General features: G+C 39.1%; 1 protein-coding gene across 3 annotated transcripts in view; it reads left to right on the forward strand.

The window, feature by feature from the left end:
- LOC145988830 (uncharacterized) overlaps nt 1-24,414 on the forward strand; it is a 197,324-nt gene that overhangs the window by 59,745 nt on the left and 113,165 nt on the right. For 2 of the 3 annotated variants that reach the window (XM_083124045.1, XM_083124046.1), the window contains exon 2: nt 18,665-19,066. The exons of the other annotated variant lie outside the window; for it this stretch is intronic. In XM_083124045.1, coding sequence (XP_082980171.1) covers nt 18,876-19,066 — 191 coding nt within the window. In that variant the 5' untranslated portion in view covers nt 18,665-18,875. The remainder of the gene's footprint in view (nt 1-18,664; nt 19,067-24,414) is intronic. 3 annotated transcript variants of the gene reach the window in all.

Consider the following 24,414-nt stretch of genomic DNA (forward strand, 5'->3'; position numbering starts at 1 on the left):
CTGTCTGTGTTTACTTCATATTCGCACAAAATCCTTGCTTGGGTCAGTTGAATATTTTTTGAAAGTCCAACACCTACCCCTTTGCAAATGATATGGAAGTATCAAACTGTAGCTCAGTTATCTCATGAACTTACATTGTCTTCTGTTTGGGTTAGAGTTTTCCTAATTCTGGTTGAGAGTACCCTTGGAGACACTTGATTTGTATCCTGATCAATTATCTGAAGCATGTCATTACCAAAATACAGGTGTAAGCAATCCTGTTGTCTAGCAAATACTTTCAACTGAGGTAATAGAACTTTGTTCAGGTTTCATTTTATAATGTTGAAACTCTCTGTTCTAGTAAACGGGGAAATGATTCTTATTACAGGATTATAATTATTCGTCTGTACGTAGGTAAATAGTACTGCTTGATAACTGTGTAATTCACCAATCTCACTAACAATCTCCTCTGAGGAAGCCACACTCTCATGATCAACTTCACTCTCACTGGTATAAAAGTTTTCCTTTTTAACACTGATTACCCCCAAATCAACATCATCATCGCTAACATGGCCTAATAATGGTCTAGTAATAGCTGAATGTGTTCTAAAGACGTACTGCTACTTTCCGTTGTGAACAAAGAAACACAACATTGTCAACAACCACATTTGGAAACAGTGCAAGTGACATATTGCAACACAAGTGACTGAAAAACAAGTGCGAAATGATTACCGTAGCTACTGATGCAAAGTGATGAGAAGAATGCCACTACTGCCAACTCTAACGACTGTCTTGTCCTGTGCCGCAGCGCTGTTTGGATTGAAAGTGCTGTTTATATCATAGGGGTCCCATGGACACACCTTGGGTTTAACGTGACTCTTATATTCATACTAATATTAGCCACAAATGAAAATAAGAATATTGTTGAGACTCACAGTGAAGAAGGTCAATAACATGAACATAGTTGGCACAAAGAACAGAAGAACTCGATAAATTTTTGTTACTCCTGTAATCGAAAATATGAGATAAAGGGTTCGAAGGACCGACCTTGGTGTTTTAAGGGTTAACAAAATTGCGTACGTGCGTGACGCTTTAAGAAATGTAGCAAATTTTGACTTCATCTGTCCGTGAAGCATATAGGCTGCAGAAACTGGTCACTTGTATTGGTGAAATGTGTAAATATATGCATTCACAGACATATAATTCTTAATGCAATTAAAAACAATAATAATTTATATATTAATTCATTATGTTATAAATATGAAGTAATAACATGAAAAGTCCATTTTCCAAAAAAAGTTTCAGGTAGTCGTGTGATACTTCTGGCTGGATACATATCGAAATAAACACGGAATTAGTTAATTTTTCATTGTTAGCGATTATATTGCGGGAGAGTATAAGATGTTTCACTTATGCAAATATTAATTGATATTCACTGTAACAGAGTTATTCTATTGTATTTTGAATCATAAATGTACTAACATTTTCCAAATATGTCCGAAAATGACCTTCTTTGACCTTTTTTCACACCACTTTTCTACAAAAATGTTTCGCATTAGCCAGAACCTTTCCGTCTTGTTCTTGTCCGAACATTCTCTCAAACTTATCTTTTCAACTTTCATTAGAAAACTTCATCTATAGGCTCCTCGATGGCGCAGTGGCCAAACCTTCCTGTATCAGACGACATCATACAGTACATTCGTCCAGCACAATCACCAAATTTCCGTTACACTAGGACTATCTTTGCCCGAAAGCTAGTCAACAGTGATATGAGTGAAGAAACCACTAGTGCACGCTAACACCTTCCAACACGTATGTTTTATTTCTAAGGGCAACAATTCCGTCAAGCCTCCCCGATGGCGCAGTGGTAGCGTCGTCTTCTGGTAATCAAGGGATCCCGGGTTCGACACCCTGTGGAGGCATAAGTGGTTCGGATTCCACATTAAACTGTAGGTCCAGTCCCAATTAGCCTTACTGTGCATAAAGTGGACTTAAAACACCAAATCAACCAACCAACCAACCAACAATTCCGCCACCTTGAAGACGCAGAATCCAATAAAAGCGCTCACGTCCTATACCGGTAATGAAAAAGTTGCTCAACCTGAGAGATTTTAAATTGCTAGTGCGCGCTACGCCTAATTCTCACAGGAAATTCATCCAAATGGACATCTGACAATTATTATTTTATGTTAAATATTGCTTCTGTAAAATATATACTTTTTCCAGAACAAAAAATAACAATTTGTGAAGCACAAAAATCACAGAATAGAATGTGAAAACTCGGGAAAAGTATGTGTGTAAGGAAAACAATTAGTGTGAATCTTTTTGTAAACTTATATTACATTCTGTACTTAAAACAAGGCAAATAAATAAACATAACTATTATTATTATTACGTCTCTTATTCTTCCAACCCTTCTCACCATAATATTTCCCCATTAATTGGTTTCAGAGAGAGAAAACGGACTGCTAGTAGTTTTCGCAGAGTGACAAAAACTTGCTCACATAACTAAGGCAGCATGGATTTTAAAAATGTTGCACATGATAATATGGTGATGTTTCACTTAACTTCTTTTTCGTCGTCGACTTGTAATCAAGATATCACTGGTTAGATACCCGGTTCAGGCCCTTAGTGCTTCAGATCCAACTTTAAACTGTAGGACCAGTCCGAAGTCTTTCTGTGCACATGTATAAACTCAAAACTTAAAAAAGACTTGAAGACAATTCTCAATATACATGAAGAAATATACGAGGGGTTTTTGAAAGGTTGTTGCCCGACCCAGAAGGAATGCAGTGGTAATTGGCTTCACATGGGATTTCTGACGAATTACTAATGAGAGCCACGTTGAACCGACATCGCTTTTTTTTAGCTACATCTTATGTATTTCTTAGAAATGACACCACAATCATTTAGTTCTGTAAATTTTCCGAGTAAATTTGTGGTACGAGAAAGTAACCTGACGGATCCAGATCGGGGTACTGGACATTGAAGGCACAAAGTTTCAACTCTGTAATGCTCGATGAGCAAGCTCATTGTCGTGGAAGAAGTAAATTTACATCTGTTTTACGGCTTGTAGTGCACTAGCTATACCTAAGCTATACCTAAGATTTCTCAGTCATGCCTTTCGATTTGATCTCAAGTGTCCAATTAAAAATGGTAAAAAAAACATATTTCTGTGAATTTGAACACAATCACAGTAGAAAAATGTAGACTCTTGTGTTAAAAACCTAATAAACAACGAAGTTTGTTCCTGTGTATGCCTAATCTACAACGACGTTTGAGTTTCTCAGTTTGATTTATAGTTTTTAAGTCTACTATTTGCACAAATAGGCTAACTGGGACAGGACGTACAGTCAGTTAGCAGTCGATGGACCCATCTGGCACAGTTTTTCTTGTGCCGAAGGTATACTCTAACCACATTGTGGAGGAAAAGATTCATGCAGAATGTCTAACGTGAGACTCATTTGCTTAATCGAGAATTGTCTTTAAGCATCTGTCACAAGCGTGGTCGACCGGAATGTTCGCTGTTGTGCGCACCTGTTCATCCCTCATTAAAATAGGCACACCACTTTCTCACAGGTTATGCACTCGTCACGACATTACCACACACTTCCGTCGTTTGCTTATGAATTTCACTTTTCTCAGATTCAGAAACCTTATCACATTCCGCACCTCACACTTGACAGGATTCCCAATTTTTGGCTTACACGTTCAGGGCACACAGCTCGATACCGTACACGTCTGCATCTTCCCGCTGCTTGGCTGAAACTGAGTGGCCGTAGGTGGAGTGTACGCTGTGCTACAGTTGGACGTTTCTTCTTTTCGGCTGATGAACTCATAAACGCTGTCACTACATGGTTGAATACTTTGGCGACAACCGAGTACATAGATGGTATCAAGAAACTGGTATCACGCTTTGATAAGTGCTTGAATGGGTATGGCGAATATGTGCAAAAGTAGACTAAGGTATGTAGTTTCATAAATGTTTTGCTCACATCATTTGTTGTTTGTGTTTTACACCAAAACCTTCCCATTTTCCTGGATGACCCTCGTGCCAATTTAACCCGACGTGCATCTTTTGAGACCGTCATTCCACGTCGCGGTTTGGCAAGAAAATGATTTAAGAGGGAACGTTTGACGTATTACAGATGGGCGCTACGTTGTACCGATGCCTCTTTGCTTCTTACAAAATGAATCCACAACCAGTTCTGTAACTTTTCCGAGAAACTTTCTACAAAGTTGTAAAGTTATTTTTGGTCCACCCTGTGCATATAGTCAGGGCCTCTTTAGTTAGTGTTGCCACATGTTTATGCGTGAACGTTATAAATGTGTTAAGAAACGATTGAATTCTTTGTGCATGATCAACTCTCATTCCAATCTTTCACAGCCTGTGATTTAGGGCACTCTCTTGGACAGATAGATGCAGGCGTTAAAACATACGGTACTAAACACGCAAATTTAGGCACAATAAAATGCTTTCATTATAAGCTGCCATTTGCTTACATACCGAAAACCTGTGAAGTCATTCACAGGAAGCATCTAGGGTAAAATCCGAGTTCTTGCTTTAGCCTACCCCACATACCTTATCATAGAGGAGAAACGTCCTGTGACACAATGGATCTTCCTGCCATGCCATACTGTCAATTTCACAATAGATCTACATCGGAATAACTTTTCTATTAGTCCATGAAAAGAATACACTTGTAATTTCAAAATCAATGCCAAACACATAGTAACAAAGGCGTTATTATTGGAACTCCATTGTTGTCACCAGCATTATTTATTCAAATTTGAGCTAATTACTTATTTAAAATACTTAACTGTACTTGGAAAATGATCAATAAATCTCTAGAATCAGAAATGCACATCTAGCATTCAGGTTATTGATGATTGAGATACATACAGAAAATACAAAAGCTGTTCAAAAATAATCCGAACTTTTACAAAATTGAGAAAATGGTAATATTCAGCAGCTATTCTGACCTGTCTCCTTCAAAGTCCTTTCCCCTGCTGTGCACACCAGTGGCTACTCGTGGCTTTTTTGAAGTGTAGGAAGAAGTTATGGTAAACTGAGGAAGGATTGAAAAATGCGTTCAATTACAGTCGCACAAATCGCTCGTACTATCCACTGCATTTAGAATGTTAACTGCAGACTCACGCACAAGGTAGGGCAAGGGGCCCTTGCCCCCTTGAACTATGATTTTATTTTAATATGAACATATAAAAAACAATGAAAATTCATGACGATATTTCAGATTTTGCAAAAATTTAGATTTTGTCGCCTCTCCCTGTAGTGTGGATTGAGGATAATAAAAAGTGCTGCTTAAACTCTGAAATTATAATAAATGCTTCTAAATTGTGCTAGGATTTATTATTAATTACTTCTTTTTCTGATAACTACAGTTTTAAGTTCAATTATGCATATATTTTTCGAGTTTTGAACTTGCGTTACTTATTCGCTACACAAAATTGTGTAGAATGGCTCAACAAACGAGATAGGTTGAGCATAGAACTTGAAACGGTTTGAGAAAATGCTTTGTTTTCCGCCCACCATCTATCGATTTACTGCCGTAAAATCTCCTCGGGAACAAAATCGAGAGGATAAAGAAAAGATAGAGGATGATGGATCGTCGCATGGTTGTAAAAGAAGCGTGTCGCTGTGTGTGCATACTCCCTTTTATTTGAAAGAAGTCCGTTGGTGAAGTATAAATAAGATTTGAACGTAATTTAACTTAAATTTCCTGAAAACCTATTGCTTTGAATTCGATTTCCCTCTCCCAGGGACTCGCGTTTGCAGATTATACTAGATTTGACCATTATGCCAAAAGCAGGATGCTAGGGGGCCAACGATGATCAAACTGTGCTACGTTTAGTACTATTTTGATGGGGTTGGCACCACTGATGTAGGAACCCCTAGATCCTTCCTAGCTGGATGCTGAAACCGCAACCTCACCCCTGACCCTTTTCCACTCCTCACCCATCTGTTTGTAGTGATACCAGCGAGGTTCCTCAGGCGGAGCAACAAAGCGTGTGTGTCCATCGTCTTTTGGCTGCGGCTGGAAGGAGCGCCATCAGTCAACTCTTGACAGTAGCTAATCTAGTCAATTGTACGAACATGAAGCTCATAATTTTATAACGCGCATTATTAATTAAACTCCTAAAAAGTAGAGAAATGGAAGGAAGCATAAATTAACTGTAGGAAGTTCCTCACTTCCTACTTGGAGGAATCGCCCCTGGTGCACACACCACCGCTACCAGCATTTCTTCCATTCCTGGAATGCTTGCCGGAACTCCGGTCTTGGATTGGAAACCTGTAAGTCCCGTATGTGTTATTCTTGAAGTCTTGTATTGTCTGATATCGATGACCTATGAAGGTTGATTTCAAGTTGGGGGATAGAGAGAAGTCTGCTGGTGCCAAATCAGTGGAGCAGACCGATTGTGGGACAACAGTTGTCTGATGCCTTGCCAAAAGAAAACGAGAAATGAGCTCTTGTATTATCGTGGTGAACCGTCCAGAACTTACATCTGCAGATTGTCCGTCAAAATAGTGTGACTCGATGTTCAGTGCAGGAGAAACTACACGTACTGTGAGATGACGGTTTGTACGTACGACTTCCCACACTTTCCACGTGATCGATGTCAGTAGAGGTGGATGGGCGTTCAGCTTTTGCCTTGTTCTCGATGGAGGTTCGACCAAATTTGAAACGTTTGTACCATTCCTAGCACCGTATTCGACTGAAACAATAATCACGATAGGTTTTGTGTAACATATCGTACTTCTCTTTGAATGTTTTCTGCAGTTTCATACACTTTTCACAAATACTCTCTGCTTTTCCAGTTCCTTCATGGTAGGGTAACTGAAAATCGCCGTGGGTTGTTGATTTGTTGTTTTAAGTCCACTTTATGCACAGTAAGGCTAATCGGGACTGGACCTACAGTTTAAAGTGGGATCCGAACTACTTGTTCCTCACCGGGTATCGAAAACGGGACGCCTTGATTACAAGGCAACAACGCTACCACTGCTCCATCGGGGAGGCCCAAAATGGCCGTGGGCACTCAACACACCTGCACTCAATGCGATCTACTGCATTATTGTGGTTAACAACAGCTTTGAAACTGGGTAAAGTTAATAAATAAGGGCACCGCTAGGCACCACCACTGTAGGTTCTGTTCAAGGAATTTATGTACAATCTCCACAGAAAGAGTCCGGTTTCTTCTTCAACTGGCTGCATTGCATATAACATATGCAGCATAAAGGTTACTATGGGTTCCCTGGATTTCTGTTGAAAACTAATGCATTCAAATAGGAAGCACTTCGGTCGCATAACTCGCTTCCTGATTGGTTATGCTACGGAAGATGCTATGAGAATTTGGTTCCGATTCTATCTGTGAATTATGCCATGAATTGTGCTGACATGGACACGCTATAAATCTTCTTTACTTTACAGGGTAGTATTTCATGCGTAGCATAAACTGTTAAGTAAAACGTCAAAGAAAATTCTTCGGTCTAAAGTTGTTCGAAGACATGTGTTGGTAGAGTAAAGCCAGCCTCACACGGTACTTAATTCTGTCCCCACTTACGGATTAACTTCGAGCTTCCTTACTTCAGTATCGTGTTATAACTTCCTTGCTTTCAATCAGCGTTGTTCATTGTCCGGGAACGCATAGATTCTGAGTTCTATAAGGTTACAATTTAACTTAGGTCCAAGTTGCGTATTGATTCATTGAAAAAGGTTCCTGGACAGTATTTAAATTGATTCTGAAAAAAATATTCCTGAACCGCATTTAAATTCATCCTTGCAACCCTCCTTTGGTGATTAAGGGTTGTTACATGGGGTATGTAGCTGAAATCCTTAGACACTTGAAAACATAAAGCACACTATCAAATTTCTCATAGTTTATTGGCACAGTTCTTACATATAGTATTTCTAAGTATTTCTATTTCCGTTACATCAGAAAAAATGTTCCTGGACCGTATGTAACTTTATTCAGAAAAAAGTTATTGGAACGTATTTAAATTCATTCGTAAATAAGGTTCCTGGAACGAATAGAAATACTTTACAGATAAAAAAAATATTTACGGTCCAGAACCGCTTACGCTTACTGATTTTCTCATCTTGGCCGGAAATGAATTTATTTAAAATTCCTGGATCTTTAACAACCCTGCATTCAATTTCAAATAATTCGACATAATGTGAAACAATTTATTTTACTTTGCTTTTCTGCTACTTTTGGCTAATTACAACATTCCGTTCCCAATAGAACTGGAAACAGTCTTCAAAAATATCCTGAAATCCATTCATCTACCAATCAGAATTTAGGAGCCTACTGGCCAATGGAAGACAGAATAGAGAATCGAAGCAGACGTTCGACTGACTGTTCATTTCAAGTCAGTTTCTTTTCTTTTTTTGTTTTTTTGCATAAGACTATATAAATAATTGAGGTGAAGATTTTTTTACTGAATGACGAGTGTGCAAATTATTAGTGTTTACATAAATATGCACCTGTATAAATTGTATATTTATTTTCACAGCAGCATAGGAATATTTGTGACTGAACATGTGTTGTGTATAGCACTGCAGGAAATAAACGTTAAGTATGTTTATGATGTATGGTGATTGTTATTAATTACAAATTGTAAATACTGATTCATGGATATCGAAACAAACTTTAAACAAATATTTATGACCAAATAAATGTCAGTTTAATATAAATATGATAAGCTTAGCCTGAATAGTACAGTCTTCGTAATTTAAATATTGTGAAGTTTAAGTGCCCCTTTTTTTGGCTATAAAACGTATGGATATGGCATGCATTAGAATATACAACCCCTAACGTGTAAAAAGAAACGTTAGACTACAAACTATGTCTGTAAAGTGGAATATTCAACTTGTACTAAAATTTATTATGTTCTTAAAATCTCTGCTGCGGACTAGATACACTGTATTTTCTAAGAATGTCAATATTATTATTTTATTCTTTCTTTGAGAAAATATATTATAAAATTTTCTTCAACAATGAACTAACGTAACGTCTCCCGTGTAGGCATAGCAGGGTTGCCACTAGTGTCCGTTTTAGAGACAACTTGAAGAAAACAACAACTTGGGACTAAAAAAAATGATGCGATGTTGCAAGAAGAATTTACAGTATTTTCAAACAGATAAAGACAAAGAATTTCCAATAAACGCGGACTGGAATTAAAAACTGTTTATTTTAAAATGACTCCAAAGTGTTTCGAGTGTTACGTAATATCGATTTCCTTTTGAAATCAAATTGTCAGTTTTTCCAAGTCTACTGCAATTTCTGTATTTCAGCTAAATGTCACTGGCTGTTCATTAAATTTCCTCTTTTCTGAAGTTTCTGACCCTCCAATGTGTCGCGTGTGTAGTGTTGTTTTAAGTCTTCGGCATATTCTTATTAAATGCACCGATTTCATTTTCCTCAGACAAACTTTCAATCTTCTCAGTTGTTTATCATCCATGTTGTGGGGAGATGACAGAGTTTTGACAAATGTTTTTAGCTTTGTGAGAAGAACTGGTCTCTTACACTGTTCGTTGGGAAGTTTTTAGTCTTTTCTTACCTTTTCAATGTGTTACGTATGTCCTGTGCAGGTCCCTTCACAACCTTGCACTTTTAACCAGGGTTATTAAAGGTCCAGTAATTTTAAATAAATTCAGTTCCCATCCTGGAGAGAAAATCAGCAAGTATAAATGGGTTCTGGACCGTAAAGAACCTTTTTATGTTTATAGTATTTCAATTCTGTCCACAAACTTTTTTCCGGATCAATTTAAATACGGTCCACAAACTTTTATCCGGATCAATTTAAATCCCGTCCAAGTTCAGTATTGAAATAAACTCACCTAGTCACCCCCCGGAGACATCACTCTAATACTGAGTAACACCACCTCTGGCCCTGATAACCGCCTCGATTCGGCGAGGTAAGGAGTCCACAAGGTTCTGCAGGTATTCCACATCCAGTTGACACCACTCGCTGATCAGAAGATCACGTAAAGCCTCCAAATTGCCAGGATGATGATTTCGGCGTTTCACCCGCTGTTCCAAATAGTCCCACAAATGTTCTATGGGGTTAAGATCAGGTGATTTAGCGGGCCAGGCGATTTGCGATAGGGTACCTGAGTGTTCATCAAACCACTCGCATACGCGTGCTGCTCTGTGAACACGGCAGTTGTCATCTTGGTAAATGGGGTTGTCCACAGCGTGCTCATCATGAAGATGTTGACTGAAGGGAAGAACCCGATCACCGGGAATGTTCAAATAAACATACTGGTTCATGTTCACGGTCACCTGAATGAGTGGGCCCAGTGCATAGTAAGAAAACACCCCAAAACATCACAGAACCACCCTCCTGCCTGAACTACACCCTCCACACACTGCAGATGAAATGGCTCATTTAACCGTCGGTGCACTCGACGCCTTACGTCATTTGAAAAGAGGCAAAATCGCGATTCATCAGACCACAATACACGCCTCCAGTCTGCCACTGTCCAAGTTCGGTGTTGTCTGGCCCATGTCAGACGTGCAACTTTATATGTCGCTGTGAGCAAAGGCCTCTCTCGAGGAACCCGACTCCATTATGTCCATGACATGAAGTTATCGTCGCAATGTTCGCTCGGAAATTGGTTGGGATGGACCTTCATTCACTGACTGCAAAAATTCCTGTCTGCTTTGAAACCGATTGTCATTCACAAGACGTGACACTCTTCTCCGGTGCCTCTGGGTTAGAATCTTTTTCCGACCACAGTTCTCACGCCGCGTTTCATTGTCACCAGTGGTATACCATTCCTTGTACACACGTTGGACAGTTCGCATCGATGCCCCAACAAATCCGGCAACTTCACTCACTGTGTGACCTTGGGCACGCCCTAACACGATAGCCCCTTTTTGCCACTCCGACACATCCCTGGATTTGCCCATCTTGACCCACTATTCCGGTACTGGACAACGTCTTCCGCACTCAACGTTACTGCTATAGTCACACAGCACTGATGCAGACATAATGTACCGCGCCGCTCCTCTGCAACGCTATCTGTAGGGTCATTAGGAAACCACCTTGCTTTTGCGCAGGGGTGACTAATTTTTTGTCCGGTGAGCTTAAAACAATACACAACTTGAGTCGAATTGAAATTTTGCGAGAAAAATGGTTTCGGTCCTGTTGCGGAACCCAATAGAATCCATTGGACCTTTAACAATCCTGCTTTTAACCTTTCTCAAGGGCTTCATACGTTATTTTTAACTTCGAGTTGAGGACTTCACGTAAGAGGATTTTTCGCCGTATACTGTGAAGGGTGCAAATTGACCATATGTGACGAAGCACTAAAAAAAATTAACTCATTCATTCAGTCATTTCACTACATACTCATTACCACCAACATTATGACAAGTCTCTTTGTTGTATATTAAAATAAGGCTTTTATGGACATAACAATTACTGAAGATTTCCACAGTCTCCACACACTTTTCTGGATGATGCGAGAAGTCTTCCCAAACTCTGATTTTCATCGACCAGCAGTAGGTGTTTATGTGGCCTAGTTTGCGTCTCTGTCTAAATCGATACAGAACGTCTTTCCTGGTAATATTTGCCGCATCGGGCTCCGATAACAATCAAGGCTTTAATTAAGAAACATTAATTAATCAAAATTATCAGTTGTTTACTGTTTCCAAAGTTTTAATTGCATATGGGAGTTGCGTATTGAAAAAACAAAGGAAAAACGCATTCATGCTGCAAGAAGGTTCTTCATTTGAGGAATATGTAGGGGAAGATTTTGCTTGTGATAGATGACTATGTATTACTTAACAGACACGTCGCGTGTTTAAGTTGACTAAGTTTTGCTAAGTAACTGCTAGTTGCATGCAATCTATCCTAAAAGAGTTCGACCTTGGAACAACCTGTGAGAAATTCGGATCCCTCTTCCTGTATAACCCGCATTTCTAAATCAAAGCGGGAAACATGGTTTGTTCCAAAATTAGATTGTATCCAGTAGCTTATATTGTGAGAGATTATATATTTTCTAGGAACATTGGGTGTGAACGTACCGCATATACTCTAATCTAATGTGTAATCTCTTAGGCCCCGAATTTCGTCTCTAAAATTAAGGTGCGCATTAGAATCAATGTTGCATTAGATTCGATTGATTGATTTGGTTTATTTTACCCCACTTTTCTGCCACTTTTTTGGCTAATCGCGAAGATGAAGATGAGTGATGATATCGTGGAATGTCTCTCGGTGCAGGTATGAGTTTCGCAACTCAAAGATGATGAGACAGGAGTTTCTCAGGTAAATGTCCGCTCACTGCCAGGGAGAACGTAATGCAATTGCAAAATACGAGAGGAAAACAGGTCCGGCTGTGATCGGAAAAGGGTCAGATCGCTTTCAGAGGAGAGTTGGAGGTCTTGAGAGGGGGGGGGGGGGGTCGAGACTCTGCGTCCCCGAACAGGGTAAGTTTCATCTTCCCTTGCGCCCTGCATCTGCACCACGTGTCGCAAGGCTGCGACACGATATGAATCGCGGGATGAAAGAAGCGTAGCGAGCTGTGCTAACCACTCCGCCACGGGTGCTGGCACTTGGTAAAGCCTTTGCCCTCAAAGGACTCTTAGGGCCTCCCCCATGGCGCAGTGGTAGCGTCATTGCCTTGTAATTAAGGGGTCCCGGGTTTGATATCCGTTGGAGGCACAAGTGGTTCGGATTCCACTTTAAACTGTAGGTCCAGTCCAGATTAGCCTTACTGTGCATAAAGTGGACTTAAAACACCAACTCAAACCCAACTCAAAGGACTCTTGCGGCGTGGACTTAAAAATAATAAAATCCAAATACATGCGTATTATTGCATCTGGCAATATGTGCATGAGCGTAAAACATCTCAAGATCTTGAGTGTGCGATTCACTAAGGCTCCATGTTCAATTGATTGATTGATTAATTTGGTTATTTTACGTAGTTTTTCTTCCACTGTTGGCTAATCGCGACGATGAGGATGAGTGATGATATGATGAAATTGATGAAAGGACAGTACAAAGAAAACCCATGCCCAGGCCGGGATTTGAACCCGGGATCACTTGGGTCATAGCGCATTGTGCTAACCAGCCTGGATTTATTTAGCCTATGGAGGCCCTGGTCCAACATCATCGGGAGGCCCACCTACACAAAGTTTTAATTAGAACTTTTAGGCAAGCTGTATCAGATAGTTAGTTATGTTGTTTTTTTTTAATATTTTTAATACATTTCAAATCTCATATTTCCCATTTTGTGACTTTCTTAAAGCAAAATTTCCCCAGTGGGAGCTCGTTTGCAGATGGAAGCCCTGCCCTTATCCCTCTTCCCCGGAGCGCCACCCCTTAATTTCCGGGCCTGCTATACTCTATCCAGGGGATCTCTGGAGCAAGGTCGCGCATAACGGCAGAGAATGGAAGAAAGCGAATGGGCGGAGCTTCTTCAAAGGCTGATAACTGCAGTCGCTTTCCCCGCATCCCGCTATTCCGTTTTCTCGCACGTGTTCACTCGTCGAGCCATCTCGCGTCACTACTTGCGCAGAGACTTGTTTTCGTTGTTCGCTCGCTGCAGAGATTCCCGGGACAGACTATAGATTAATATTTCTTGTTCTTTTTCTTACACTAAAAATTAGTTAATCGAGTGTTGAAGTAAATGCACGAGATTTTTTTTTTTTTCAAAAAAGAAAGGAGACCACTTTTAGATGATTCCATTTAGCTTTACGTCATAATGCAGATCAGTACCTTGATGGCAAGTGCGGCTCCAGGGAGGCGCGAAGGAGTGCGCACCCCTTAATTTTCTTCCGCACCCCCTATCCAAAACCAATATTCTACCGCAAACATTACTTCTTACAGTGTCATATTATGTCACGTCGTTGTCATATTGAGGGTCGAATGTTAGGTACTGATGTGAGACTGCTATTATTATTTACAACAGGCAAGCATGGATCCTACTCTCAAAGAGATTCCGCATTTATTTTCCTGTACTGTCGGCAGTCTATAAAGATCAGCGGCCCTTGTCTTTATTTCTAACAATGGTTTCTTCTTGTGTTTCAAGAAGTCTGGTTGTGTTTTTCGATAGATTTGTTGTACGTTTTCCTTTGCACTGTTGATACACGGTTTTGTTATCCACCTACTTGTTCTTCCTCTTTTCTCCAAGTCGTATTGAAACAAAATTTCAGTTACTTTCAAGTATCATCAGGTCGTTCTCTGGAAATTATTTATCGCGAGTTGTATCGTGACGGTAGTTTTCTTGTTAATTCGTTCCATTTGTTCTGGTAAACGTATCATTTCAGATGTTTTCAAAAACTGTTACTCAGAGGCTAAAAATTCGCGAAGAAATGTTACAGTTCGTTGTAGGGGACAGTGCGGCCCAAGGGATTTTAACTAAGAATTTGCTGTGCACTTAGCGTTTTGTTCTGACACCACAGCATCTGGACAGACGGAAGGTAGGCTATGTATTATGTAAAACGAACGCATATGAAAAGAGGGGTAACAAAGCAACGGAACATTTTCAGAAAAATGAAGCAGTCCAAAACAAGTGAATTGATAATTACATGAAAGTGACTACATAATTTTGTATTTATTGTGTTCTTTTCTTTTTCAAATTGCAGAACTTAAGGTTGCATAGTAGCGATTTCTTTCTTTTACAGTTGTTGTGACCTACACAACGCATTTGACATTTGATTAATTGTACCTCAATTGGTTGTATCTTGTAATCAAGGGATTAGGTCCCGCGTTCGACATCCGGTGGAGGCACATAGTGGTTCGGATCCCACTTTAAACTATAGATCCAGTCCTGATTAGCCTACATGTGCATAAAGTGGACTTAAAACAATGGATGTTCATCTAAAAGTGTACATTTCAGTCACAGTCATTTAATTAATTATAAGAGCGTTGCAGGAACATGGTAACTTCAAACTGAAGGTTTTTTTTTTTTTTTTTTTTTTGAGAGAGTGAACAACCCTATTGGGGGGATACACCTCGACCCCTCTCCATGGAAAAAAATCCTCCAGTCGTCCTTATATGTCATTGGCCTCCCTTGAACAAACTGTTCTTTTCAAATTATCAAACGTCGTTGCTGTGCTAAAATCAGGCAAAAATAAAGCAAGTCGCTAGTATTTTTCAGTTTTATTAGCATATTATCATAGATGCCTACTAAAACTTGATTGATATTTGATTTAGGGACTAAAACATGCATGCATATTTCATGTTTTCTTCATTTTCAACGTCGCACCCCCTAAATTTCATTTCACACCCCCTCAGCACCCCTAGATGATTAATCCTGGCGCCGCCGCTGCTTGGTGGAAAATTACATGTAACGTAACACTAGGGGTCTAGAAAATGCGAGTTTCTCATATTGTTTTCCAGTGGCGTAGCGTTATAGTACGCCCGTACGCCCGGCGTTCCCAGATTTAATATTTAAAAAATGCGTAAATGCTGTAAATATAAAGTAAATCTTGACTAATTTCATATATGTCTGACCTTCATGGCATCATAATAGCTATTTCTCGCGATCCGCTTGCAACGCTCCACTAACAACACTCGTTCTAGCATTTTTTTTTTTCAATGCCTTTCCTGGCCGGACGCCGAGCAGGTTCGGCGTACAGGACCCTATATTCCTTGCTGCCTTTCTGGAGGGAAAGCTTGGATCTCTAAAGCACGCGCCCAAATGCTCTCTCTTACGCCCGCGTATGGAGCAGAGGGCTACGTGATTGGTTCACGTGACCCTTCCTGCCTTCTGAAGCAGACGACAGCAGTAGAATTTCCACCCGGTTCTTCGCGCTCGTGCCACTCGTGCTATGTGTTGCTACAATACGCAATATTGACTGACGTAACTTTACCAAACCGAAATATAGCACTTCTTAATGGCCACTGCATTGTATAATTTATCGCACGAACAGCGATGTGCATTAAAAACTAAAAGATCAACACAGTTTTTGTCAAATAAGTTGCTGAAGTCATCGTGGTAGAAGTTCAGCCTGTGGCTGCTCTACCACTTAATAATAATAATAAAAAAAAATAGTTTTGCGGGTTATTATTTTTTAGTTATTATGTAACTGCTTAATATTGTGTCAATGGAAATGTTTAGCATTCATCTGAAAACTCTTAACATCGAATGGTCTCTGGACAAAATTATTTTAAAATGTTTATCAACATTCTCAAGACGTAATAAACAGTGGTCTGAATTACTAATCGACACTGTTATGTTAGTAGAGTGTACGATAGTTGGATCATCCGCCCACCTCCGTGTCAGAGTGTTTTGCACAGCGCGCCAAGACGACAGAGGCCCGTGATTCGAACCCCGGGGTGAGCACGGGTGTTCTTTGTGAGTGTCCCTTCATCAATATCATCATCACTCATATTCATATTCGCGATTAACCAAAAGTGGTAGAAAAGCGAAATAAAATAAACCAAATCAATCATTAGTTGGATTATTCACAACAATGACGTCTACTGTTGTCCAGAGGCTTGTGATTCAGGTAGGTTTTATAATGATTTGTGTCATGCCGAAAGGTATAAAACACCAAAGTTCAAAACATTTGTTGCATAGTGAGGCATCTAATTTTCTAGCTAAAAACTGCATGGATGATGATGCTTTATTGCAAACCCAGCTGACTTCAGGCAAATAAACAACACCTGTGGCGACTAATTTCATAAGTAAATTATTAACCAAAAAAGGGCCGACCTTTCTTTCGGACTTGGCGTTCCCACCCGAAATGCCCATGCTACGCCACTGTTGTTTTTCTGTCGCAAACAACAAAACGACATAGAAAAATCGATATGTTTTCGTCTCGAGTTCCCTATTACGTCTGAAATATAGATCGATATAGTGAACATTCAGTTTTATACTGTGCATCATATGAGACGAGGAAATCTGATCGTTTTGAACTGATGATAATTATATAATAAATGGCAGCGATTGGGTTCCAAAACCTGGGGGGCAAGGTGCCAAAACTGGGGGGGGGGGCAAAGACAGTATAATTTCCCTTTGTATATAAGGTTTAGCAGAGTGCGGGGGCAAAAGTGGCGAAAAGTTGGGGGGAACTGCCCCTCCTAATTGCCGCCACGGTATATCATATATATCGCCGTACAACGTTACTCTCCAATTATTTCTTCCTACCCCATTCCATACACACAGAGTGCCAGATTACTGTGAGTGTATAAGATACTTTAGTTAGATTCTTTATTAAATTTAATACTGCAAGTTTATTGTACTGTACACATTCCTCACATGATAACGGTAATCATACCTTGAATCACGTGTAAAATATTCCAAATTTCTCGCTGTAAAGAGGCTTCCTTTACGTCTTCATTAACACGTGCGAATCTGTTTGTCCGACTTCATGCTGTTTCTTCCCAAGTGCACTTCATGTTGACGTCAAGTTGAACATCACCCACTAGAATAAAAACTTATACAAATTTCACTCAAAAAAAAATTGCCCTATATGCAGACATACTAAGGGTGATGCCTGTTTAATGATTATGAGTGTTACTTAATGTAAATTCAATTTGTTTTAAAAAGTTTCAATGATTATTTGCATCTAATATTTCGAGACAAGATCGAAACGGAATCCAGACTGTCAGTTCGAGAGTAAAACCAGAAGTAGGCAGGCTTTTTCAACTTGAGACATGGCCCAGAACGAGACACATTTGTAATGTTTGTAATTCGAGAGGAACCAGGCCAGAGACAGTATTCCTATCTGTTTCGTTCTTGTCTCAAATTTCAAAAAAACAATCTCAGATTCGGTGAAATAAGAATTATACTGTTCTTCTAAAACTTAGCTTAACTTAACGAACATTAAACTTACAGAGTTGTATGGATTTAACAGTCAACGGCATGTCCAATGGAAGTAGTTCATTCATGAAAGATAAACCCTTACTTGAAGCTCCTGTCATAAAGAATATTGGTTGGCTTCTCCCGTACAAACTGTTATTAATTTATCAAAACCACGAGAAGTTTATGAACGTCATAAATCCTTACTATGAAAGAAAGCGCACGTAAATGAACTAATTATTAACAGGAGGGCATATGTTTTTGACATTCGCTGTTGACGTATTTCATCCCGACATCTGTAAACTTTATGTTAAGTTTATATGCATAACTTTTTTATTGATCTTTCATTCGCTTCACAGAATAGGATATTTTGATCTCCAATTTCGCTTAGACATTGGTTCTGTATCAGAAATTATTAGTTTTATTTAGAAAATATTTTGAGTTTCGAAAAAATTCGGAAAAATTAGGTCTCTTTGGCGTGTCAACTCTTAATGTAATGGCCATCTACTTTAAATTAAACTCAATGAAATGCAGGTTTACATTCCTTTAAGTGCTGCATTGCGAGATGTTTAAAATTACTGTACAATGTCAGTATTCATTAACAGAAGTGCGGATGGCTTACTTGAATATAGTATAGTATGGTCCAGAGAAAACTATATGTTACTACTTCTAATTGCTAAGATTAATTTTGTTCAAAGTTTTGCATGGAATTGTTCAATGAATAGTTCCAATAAATCCATAAGCAGTTTTAATTAGAGTAAGCATATAAATATCTGAGAGTTGGTTGTTATCTTCTTGAGGATGGATATCGTCTATTCCTGTACAGCACATAAAATAAAACTGAATCCAATCTCATTTCTGTCATTCATTTTACAGTTTTTGATGCTGTTCTGTTTTCTTTGCAGCTTATTCCAAGAAAGAACTGAGCCCAACACTTCTAAAGAACGGCCTTCAAGATTCCAAAATGCAAGTGTTGAAAGTGTTTACGTTGCAGAGACAATAGTTCGATTTTAAGAAAGAAGATAAAATAGTCGACATCGAAGGATGTGAAGGAATGAAACGGTTGTATTGATCTAAAAAAGTGAGACATCCGTTGCTCTGTTGAAAGCGTCGACAATGAGCAGGGAAGACAGCGATGCTGAAAGCATAGGGGCAGCTAGTTCTCAAGCGACATCTGAAGTTGGTGCGTTTATGAAGCCTCTGTGCCTCTTCTACTTCTCATACCCGTACCAGGTCGTGGATTCAGAAGTCTTGCAGGAAACGTCAAGGAATTCGTCTGGGGTAGAACGCCCCAAGGTCAAGAGACGGTAAGATACTTCTTGGAATTTTCTCCTCTCCTAATGCTCTTACTGCACAAATCTCAAAGTATCTCGTTTTGTAGCACATCTTGCCCATTCAGAACGTATGCTATCCTGCATTGCAGCATCCGAAATCATCTCTTGAACAATCCTGATTTGCAGCACCAGCACCAGAGTTTCTACAATGCGTCTTTCGCTGGAATAATTCTGCATGATATTAATGTTTTTTCTTATGTCTGTTCCCGCATCTGCAATATTGTGGAACTTACTGGTGATAGATTGCTAATATATTGTAAGATGAAGATCCTACGCAACAAGTTTTTCCATCTACTTTTTCATGATACTGTCATGATGTGCGTTAAAACTGTAATAAACTACATTAAAATGTGGTATTTTCACTATTTTACATTAATAATTTTGTAAGTGAGCCATAAGCAGGAGCTTGTGCAGAAACATTCGTTTTTTACAAGGATTTCGGTGTAACCCATTGCCTGAACTGCCATCGCTCAACGTTTCGAGGTAAGGTACTACATGTACCTCTTTCTCAAGAGCTATGAATCAAAAAAATGTAATGCCAGTTATAAAAAGATAACTGAAAACAATGGCGTAAAAATACATTAACATTTAATTTTATACACAGACACGTACGTGCTAAGAAGCATATCGACAACTTCGTAATTTATATATTCTATTTTTCATGCTTTATAATTATTATATTTCGAGGGTTTTACGGCGGAGTTTGAAGCATCTCATCCGGCTATCGACACGCTGATAACGTTGGTGGTTTGTAATTAACTTACATGACGTATTTCTTTTCGTTTTGCAAGCAACACCTTCACCTTTTTGGAGGTAATACTCAGCTAAGATTTCTGTGGTTCGTACAAACTTTTTACGCAGATGTCGAAAAGTTGAAGCCTATTTTATGCTTGGACCACATATTCGGAACTGGACATGGAGTTAAAAATGTAATCCTTGCGCAATTTATCTCCATAAAATCGGAACACACTACCCAGTATGGCTCTCGCCTTGTGGCCACTACGCCATCTGGAAGGCCCGACAGGTGTCACAACTGTCTCTGCAAACTTTTATGATGCAGGATAATCCTGCTGTACTACCTGCTGTTTGTCGATCATTGATCAAGCTTCTACATTATTTAAGCCTTTATTTTCTGTTCTCGCATCCGCTTTAAAATTTATTAGCACACGTGGAAATGTTGCAAGAATAATGGTAGTTCTGGAAAAGAAGGAGCAAGCTATTATATTGACTGGCAATGTTGCTATCCCAGAGTTAGAAGTTATGGAGACGCCACCTAATTACTGCTGTGAGTATCTGGCAGGGGCGCACTGGCCCTTATGGCAAATGGGCAGTTGCTCCTGGACCCCATTGAACATTATACTATTAAAAAACAAAAGAATACAAAATAGGAACATTTAACTATGGAAAGCAAAGCACATAGCTAGCAACAATTGTCCAGAAATGCTTACTTCCTTTCTATCGATATATATATATATATATATATATATGTGTGTGTGTGTGTGTGTGTGTGTGTGTGTGTGTGTGTGTGTGTGCTTTCTGCAGATGGCCACAGCTGTTAGACTTTCTTTTTCAATGGTCTTGTGGTTCTAATTTTGTTCTTACTATAGTAGCTAGATTGTGAAACATCTATGATGTTATTATATCTTTGAATATAGATGTTCAATTGTTTTGTTGATTTGGATTGTCAAGCATGCAGTTAGCCATGTTATATTCTTAGTTGTGGATTAAATTATTATTTTGTATAAAATCGAATCCACATGATTTATTATATCATATTACCGTGGTTGGTAATGCAGCACTTACAAATGATTTTATTATAAGTAGTGTCTGATTTTTTGATTCTGTGGAAATACTGAAGGTTGAAGATGTGTAGACAATTTGATTAATTATTTCATAAATGCTTGTCTTTGATTTTCATATTTTAAACAATGAAAAATATAGGTCTGTATCATCGACTGTTGCTCCACAAATACACTCTGGAAACGTTATAATTTTAACTAATGGAATTGAAAACTTATATGTTCTAGCCTTATTCTCAATTTTTTACGATTTGCTTTGTGAAAGAGCTTTATCTAAATTATTCATTCATTTGTATGTTTTCTATTTGTTTTTTCAAATTTTCATTTTAGTTTTATTCTGATTGTAGTCAATGTTAAGAAAATCTTATTGGAGTAATATGTTTGTTTTCTAGCGCTTTTTTTCTTCCATATCAAGCAAGTTATTATATTGAGGGAAAGACCATGTGCTTGCTGGTCCCATCTCTACAACATAATGAAAAATTTCCTGTTCTCACAGGACTTTGTGTTGCAAAATGTCTTTCTTTAAAGTTGCGTGTGGTGCGTGGCGAAGGCATCTTTATTATTCCGTTTCAGAGATACGCTGTCACCATCACTGAAAATGTGATACTCTGTCAGGGAACTAAAAATAGGAATGCTGGTAATGATTAGTCCATTCAGGATGTCCACAATTGTAAGCTTGCATTACCTTTCTTTTACCAGACGGCCATGGGCGTCTGGTTTGGGAAGGGGGGGGGGGTCGAAGTAATCCAGGACCCCCGTGGAAATTAGCATAATTCATTTTATAAAAACCAAGAAAGCGTGCCATTTTTATAGTTGATAACAAATAAAGTTCAGTTAGTATTTGAAGAGATAACCAAAGTAAATATTGTGTGAAATCGAAAACTGAGTGTAAAATGCACGAACCAGATTTTTTATAATTTTCTCTAATTTAATCCAAAGAATAAATGGTTCCATGCATTTTTTAAATTCCAAAAATTAAAGAGTTTTTTGTGAATGTTCACACAACATAATCTGTGTGATTAAAATTTCCCCATGACTTTTAAAGTTTTTCCTTGAAAGAGGTGTTTAAAAGTTAATAACAATAGCAAGTATGTATATGCTTGTCAGTGTCCTCCTCCGTGGCCGTGCGGTCTAAGGCATGGGTTCGATCCTGGGTTCAGTCTCCGGGAATTTTCGGCCTGTGTATAGGACCGGTGGCAACCCACCATCGTGAGGAAATTGGAGAGCTTCGAGTGAGTGAGCGTAATCCGGTCGCGAAGTCCTACAAAGGCTGGGGGTTGGTCGGGCCGACCAATCGTCCCCCTAGTCTGGCTGCAGATAAGCCAGGGCATAATATTGAGCTATAGGGTTACTATATGCTTGTCAGTACACTACCTGCATGAAATGTAAAAGAAAATATGATGGATTTTGATTGATGTGGTCTTTTGTTCCACTTTCGGCTAATCGCGAAGATAAGGATAAGTTATATGATAAACCCGGGCCCCCTGACGTCATAGCGTGTTGTACTAACCACTCAGCCGTGGAGATCGGCAAATAATGAAAACAGTTGTACTGGATCTACTCATCTGGTAGATCGAGTATAACAGTCCCTCCAAGGATATAATAATAGTTGTTATTATTGTACAATACAATAGAATTATTATTTCTACTAGTCAAGTTTTATCAACGCCCCCTTCCTACATAAATCTTTGGCAACACCACTGCAAACAACCTCTTCACACTCTGTGTGTTGGTCTCAAAGAGCAGCAAGAGACTTGATCCATCCCTTCTATGGTATAAGCCATTTGCCAAGAGGTGTGTCCCAGTTCTAAAACTCCTTATTTATGTACTCACTGGTGCGTGTAAACAAAAGAGGTCCTAAATCTCGACGCTAATAGTTGCCCGGTATAACAATATCTCACTCTCTGGGAGAGTCAATTGCCTGCTTTCAGACATCGGCAGCTCAATGAATAGGGGAGAGCCCGTGCCTTGCACACTTTCCGAATCTCGTGACGTCACACAACGTTCGATAATCGGTCGAGACAATGCCGTGGAGTACGTGTGAATAGCAGTCGACTTAAAATAAACAATTCGTAAAAATATGTGCCTTTGAAACCTTAAGCACGCGATCTATATCTGTGCACATTTTTTAAACGAATAGTTAACATTTCTTTCCCATGCTGACGAGGTGTTTGGAGCCATAGCCTTGCGGCAAGGTTTCGTGCATTAGGCTGGTGTTGGCAATATCACGCTCCGTCCGCATTGCTTCCTCAAAGTAATATACACAGATAAGAGGCTGGAGAGACCACAGATCAGTTTCAATTGAGTATCTTAGGGGCACTGCTGGATTGTGATTTTTCATCCTTTTCACAAGTTTATATTCGGTTTAGGAGATATATCGTCACTCTGATATTTCGTGGTACTGGAAGAAAACCGCTCTGTGAAACGTGAAAAATCATGATGTCTCTATCTTAGTGTACTGTAACCTTTATCTTAGTTCTTCAAGAAGAGAGATGCAGAATTTATCTTCTACACAGCTCAAAGTGTGTGTGTGTGTGTGTGGGGGGGGGTGATGGGTCATAAAACATCTTCCCAGCTGCCATAATTTACATAAGAATCCCCGACCCATTGTCGCCATGTTGATCCATGCAAGCATCCCCTCTTATCCCGAAACTTGACCAAGCATCCCCCAGCTAGGAATTTTCACTTTGAGCACTACCCAGGGCCGTACCCAGGATTTTTTTTAGGGGAGGGCAAGCCCGAAACCGTAGCTACATATATATATATATTATTGTCATAGAATATATGTCAATTATTAAATAAGTAATTAATAATATTAAACATAAATAAATTAATTAATTTTGCTACATTTATAAACTAGCAAATTAATACCTTTAACAGCTGGTTCTAAACGTCAAGAAAATAGACGACAGGTGAAGTGTTTTTAATAAGTATTAGACTTCATTTAATTACTTCTTTCTATTAATAATGATAATTTAAATTTCAGGCATTTATTGTCTTATGTTTCTATAATGGTGTAAATCTGTTAATGGTCTCTCGAAAGGAAATATTTCCTTATCTGAGCTGTACCTAGAGGATTCAGCGCCCAGGACGAGAATAGATTTTCGCACCCCCCCCCCCCTCCTAGATGTAGCTGGCATACTTAGACACAATCTTTATCGTTGAATCCGACAAAAAAAAAACTTAGCATTTAAGAAATGTGGCTTATAAAGTGACAGTCGGTTGTGCACCCCACATCATCTTCATTCAAGCAGTGTGTGCTATTGTTCAAATCTGCAAATTCGATTGCAAATTAAAGGTAACTAGGTGGAGGGGCATAAAATAAGAGACTTTAAGAAGGCATTAGTTTCCTATTAAATTAACATGCAAGTGCTATGTTTTACTTCCGACGAAAGGAGTGAGAAATGGAGGAGAAATAACAGGTCGGTCTAATTTCTGTGTTCCATGGGCCTAGGGTGACAACTTCCTCCGCAACTACGGCTCCGTTCCTTACTAGTCCAATCTGATATAATTATAAAATCT

The sequence above is a fragment of the Lepisma saccharinum genome, chromosome 6 (assembly GCF_977018435.1).
Source record: "Lepisma saccharinum chromosome 6, izLepSacc3.1, whole genome shotgun sequence".
Classification (NCBI taxonomy): Eukaryota; Metazoa; Arthropoda; class Insecta; order Zygentoma; family Lepismatidae; genus Lepisma; species Lepisma saccharinum.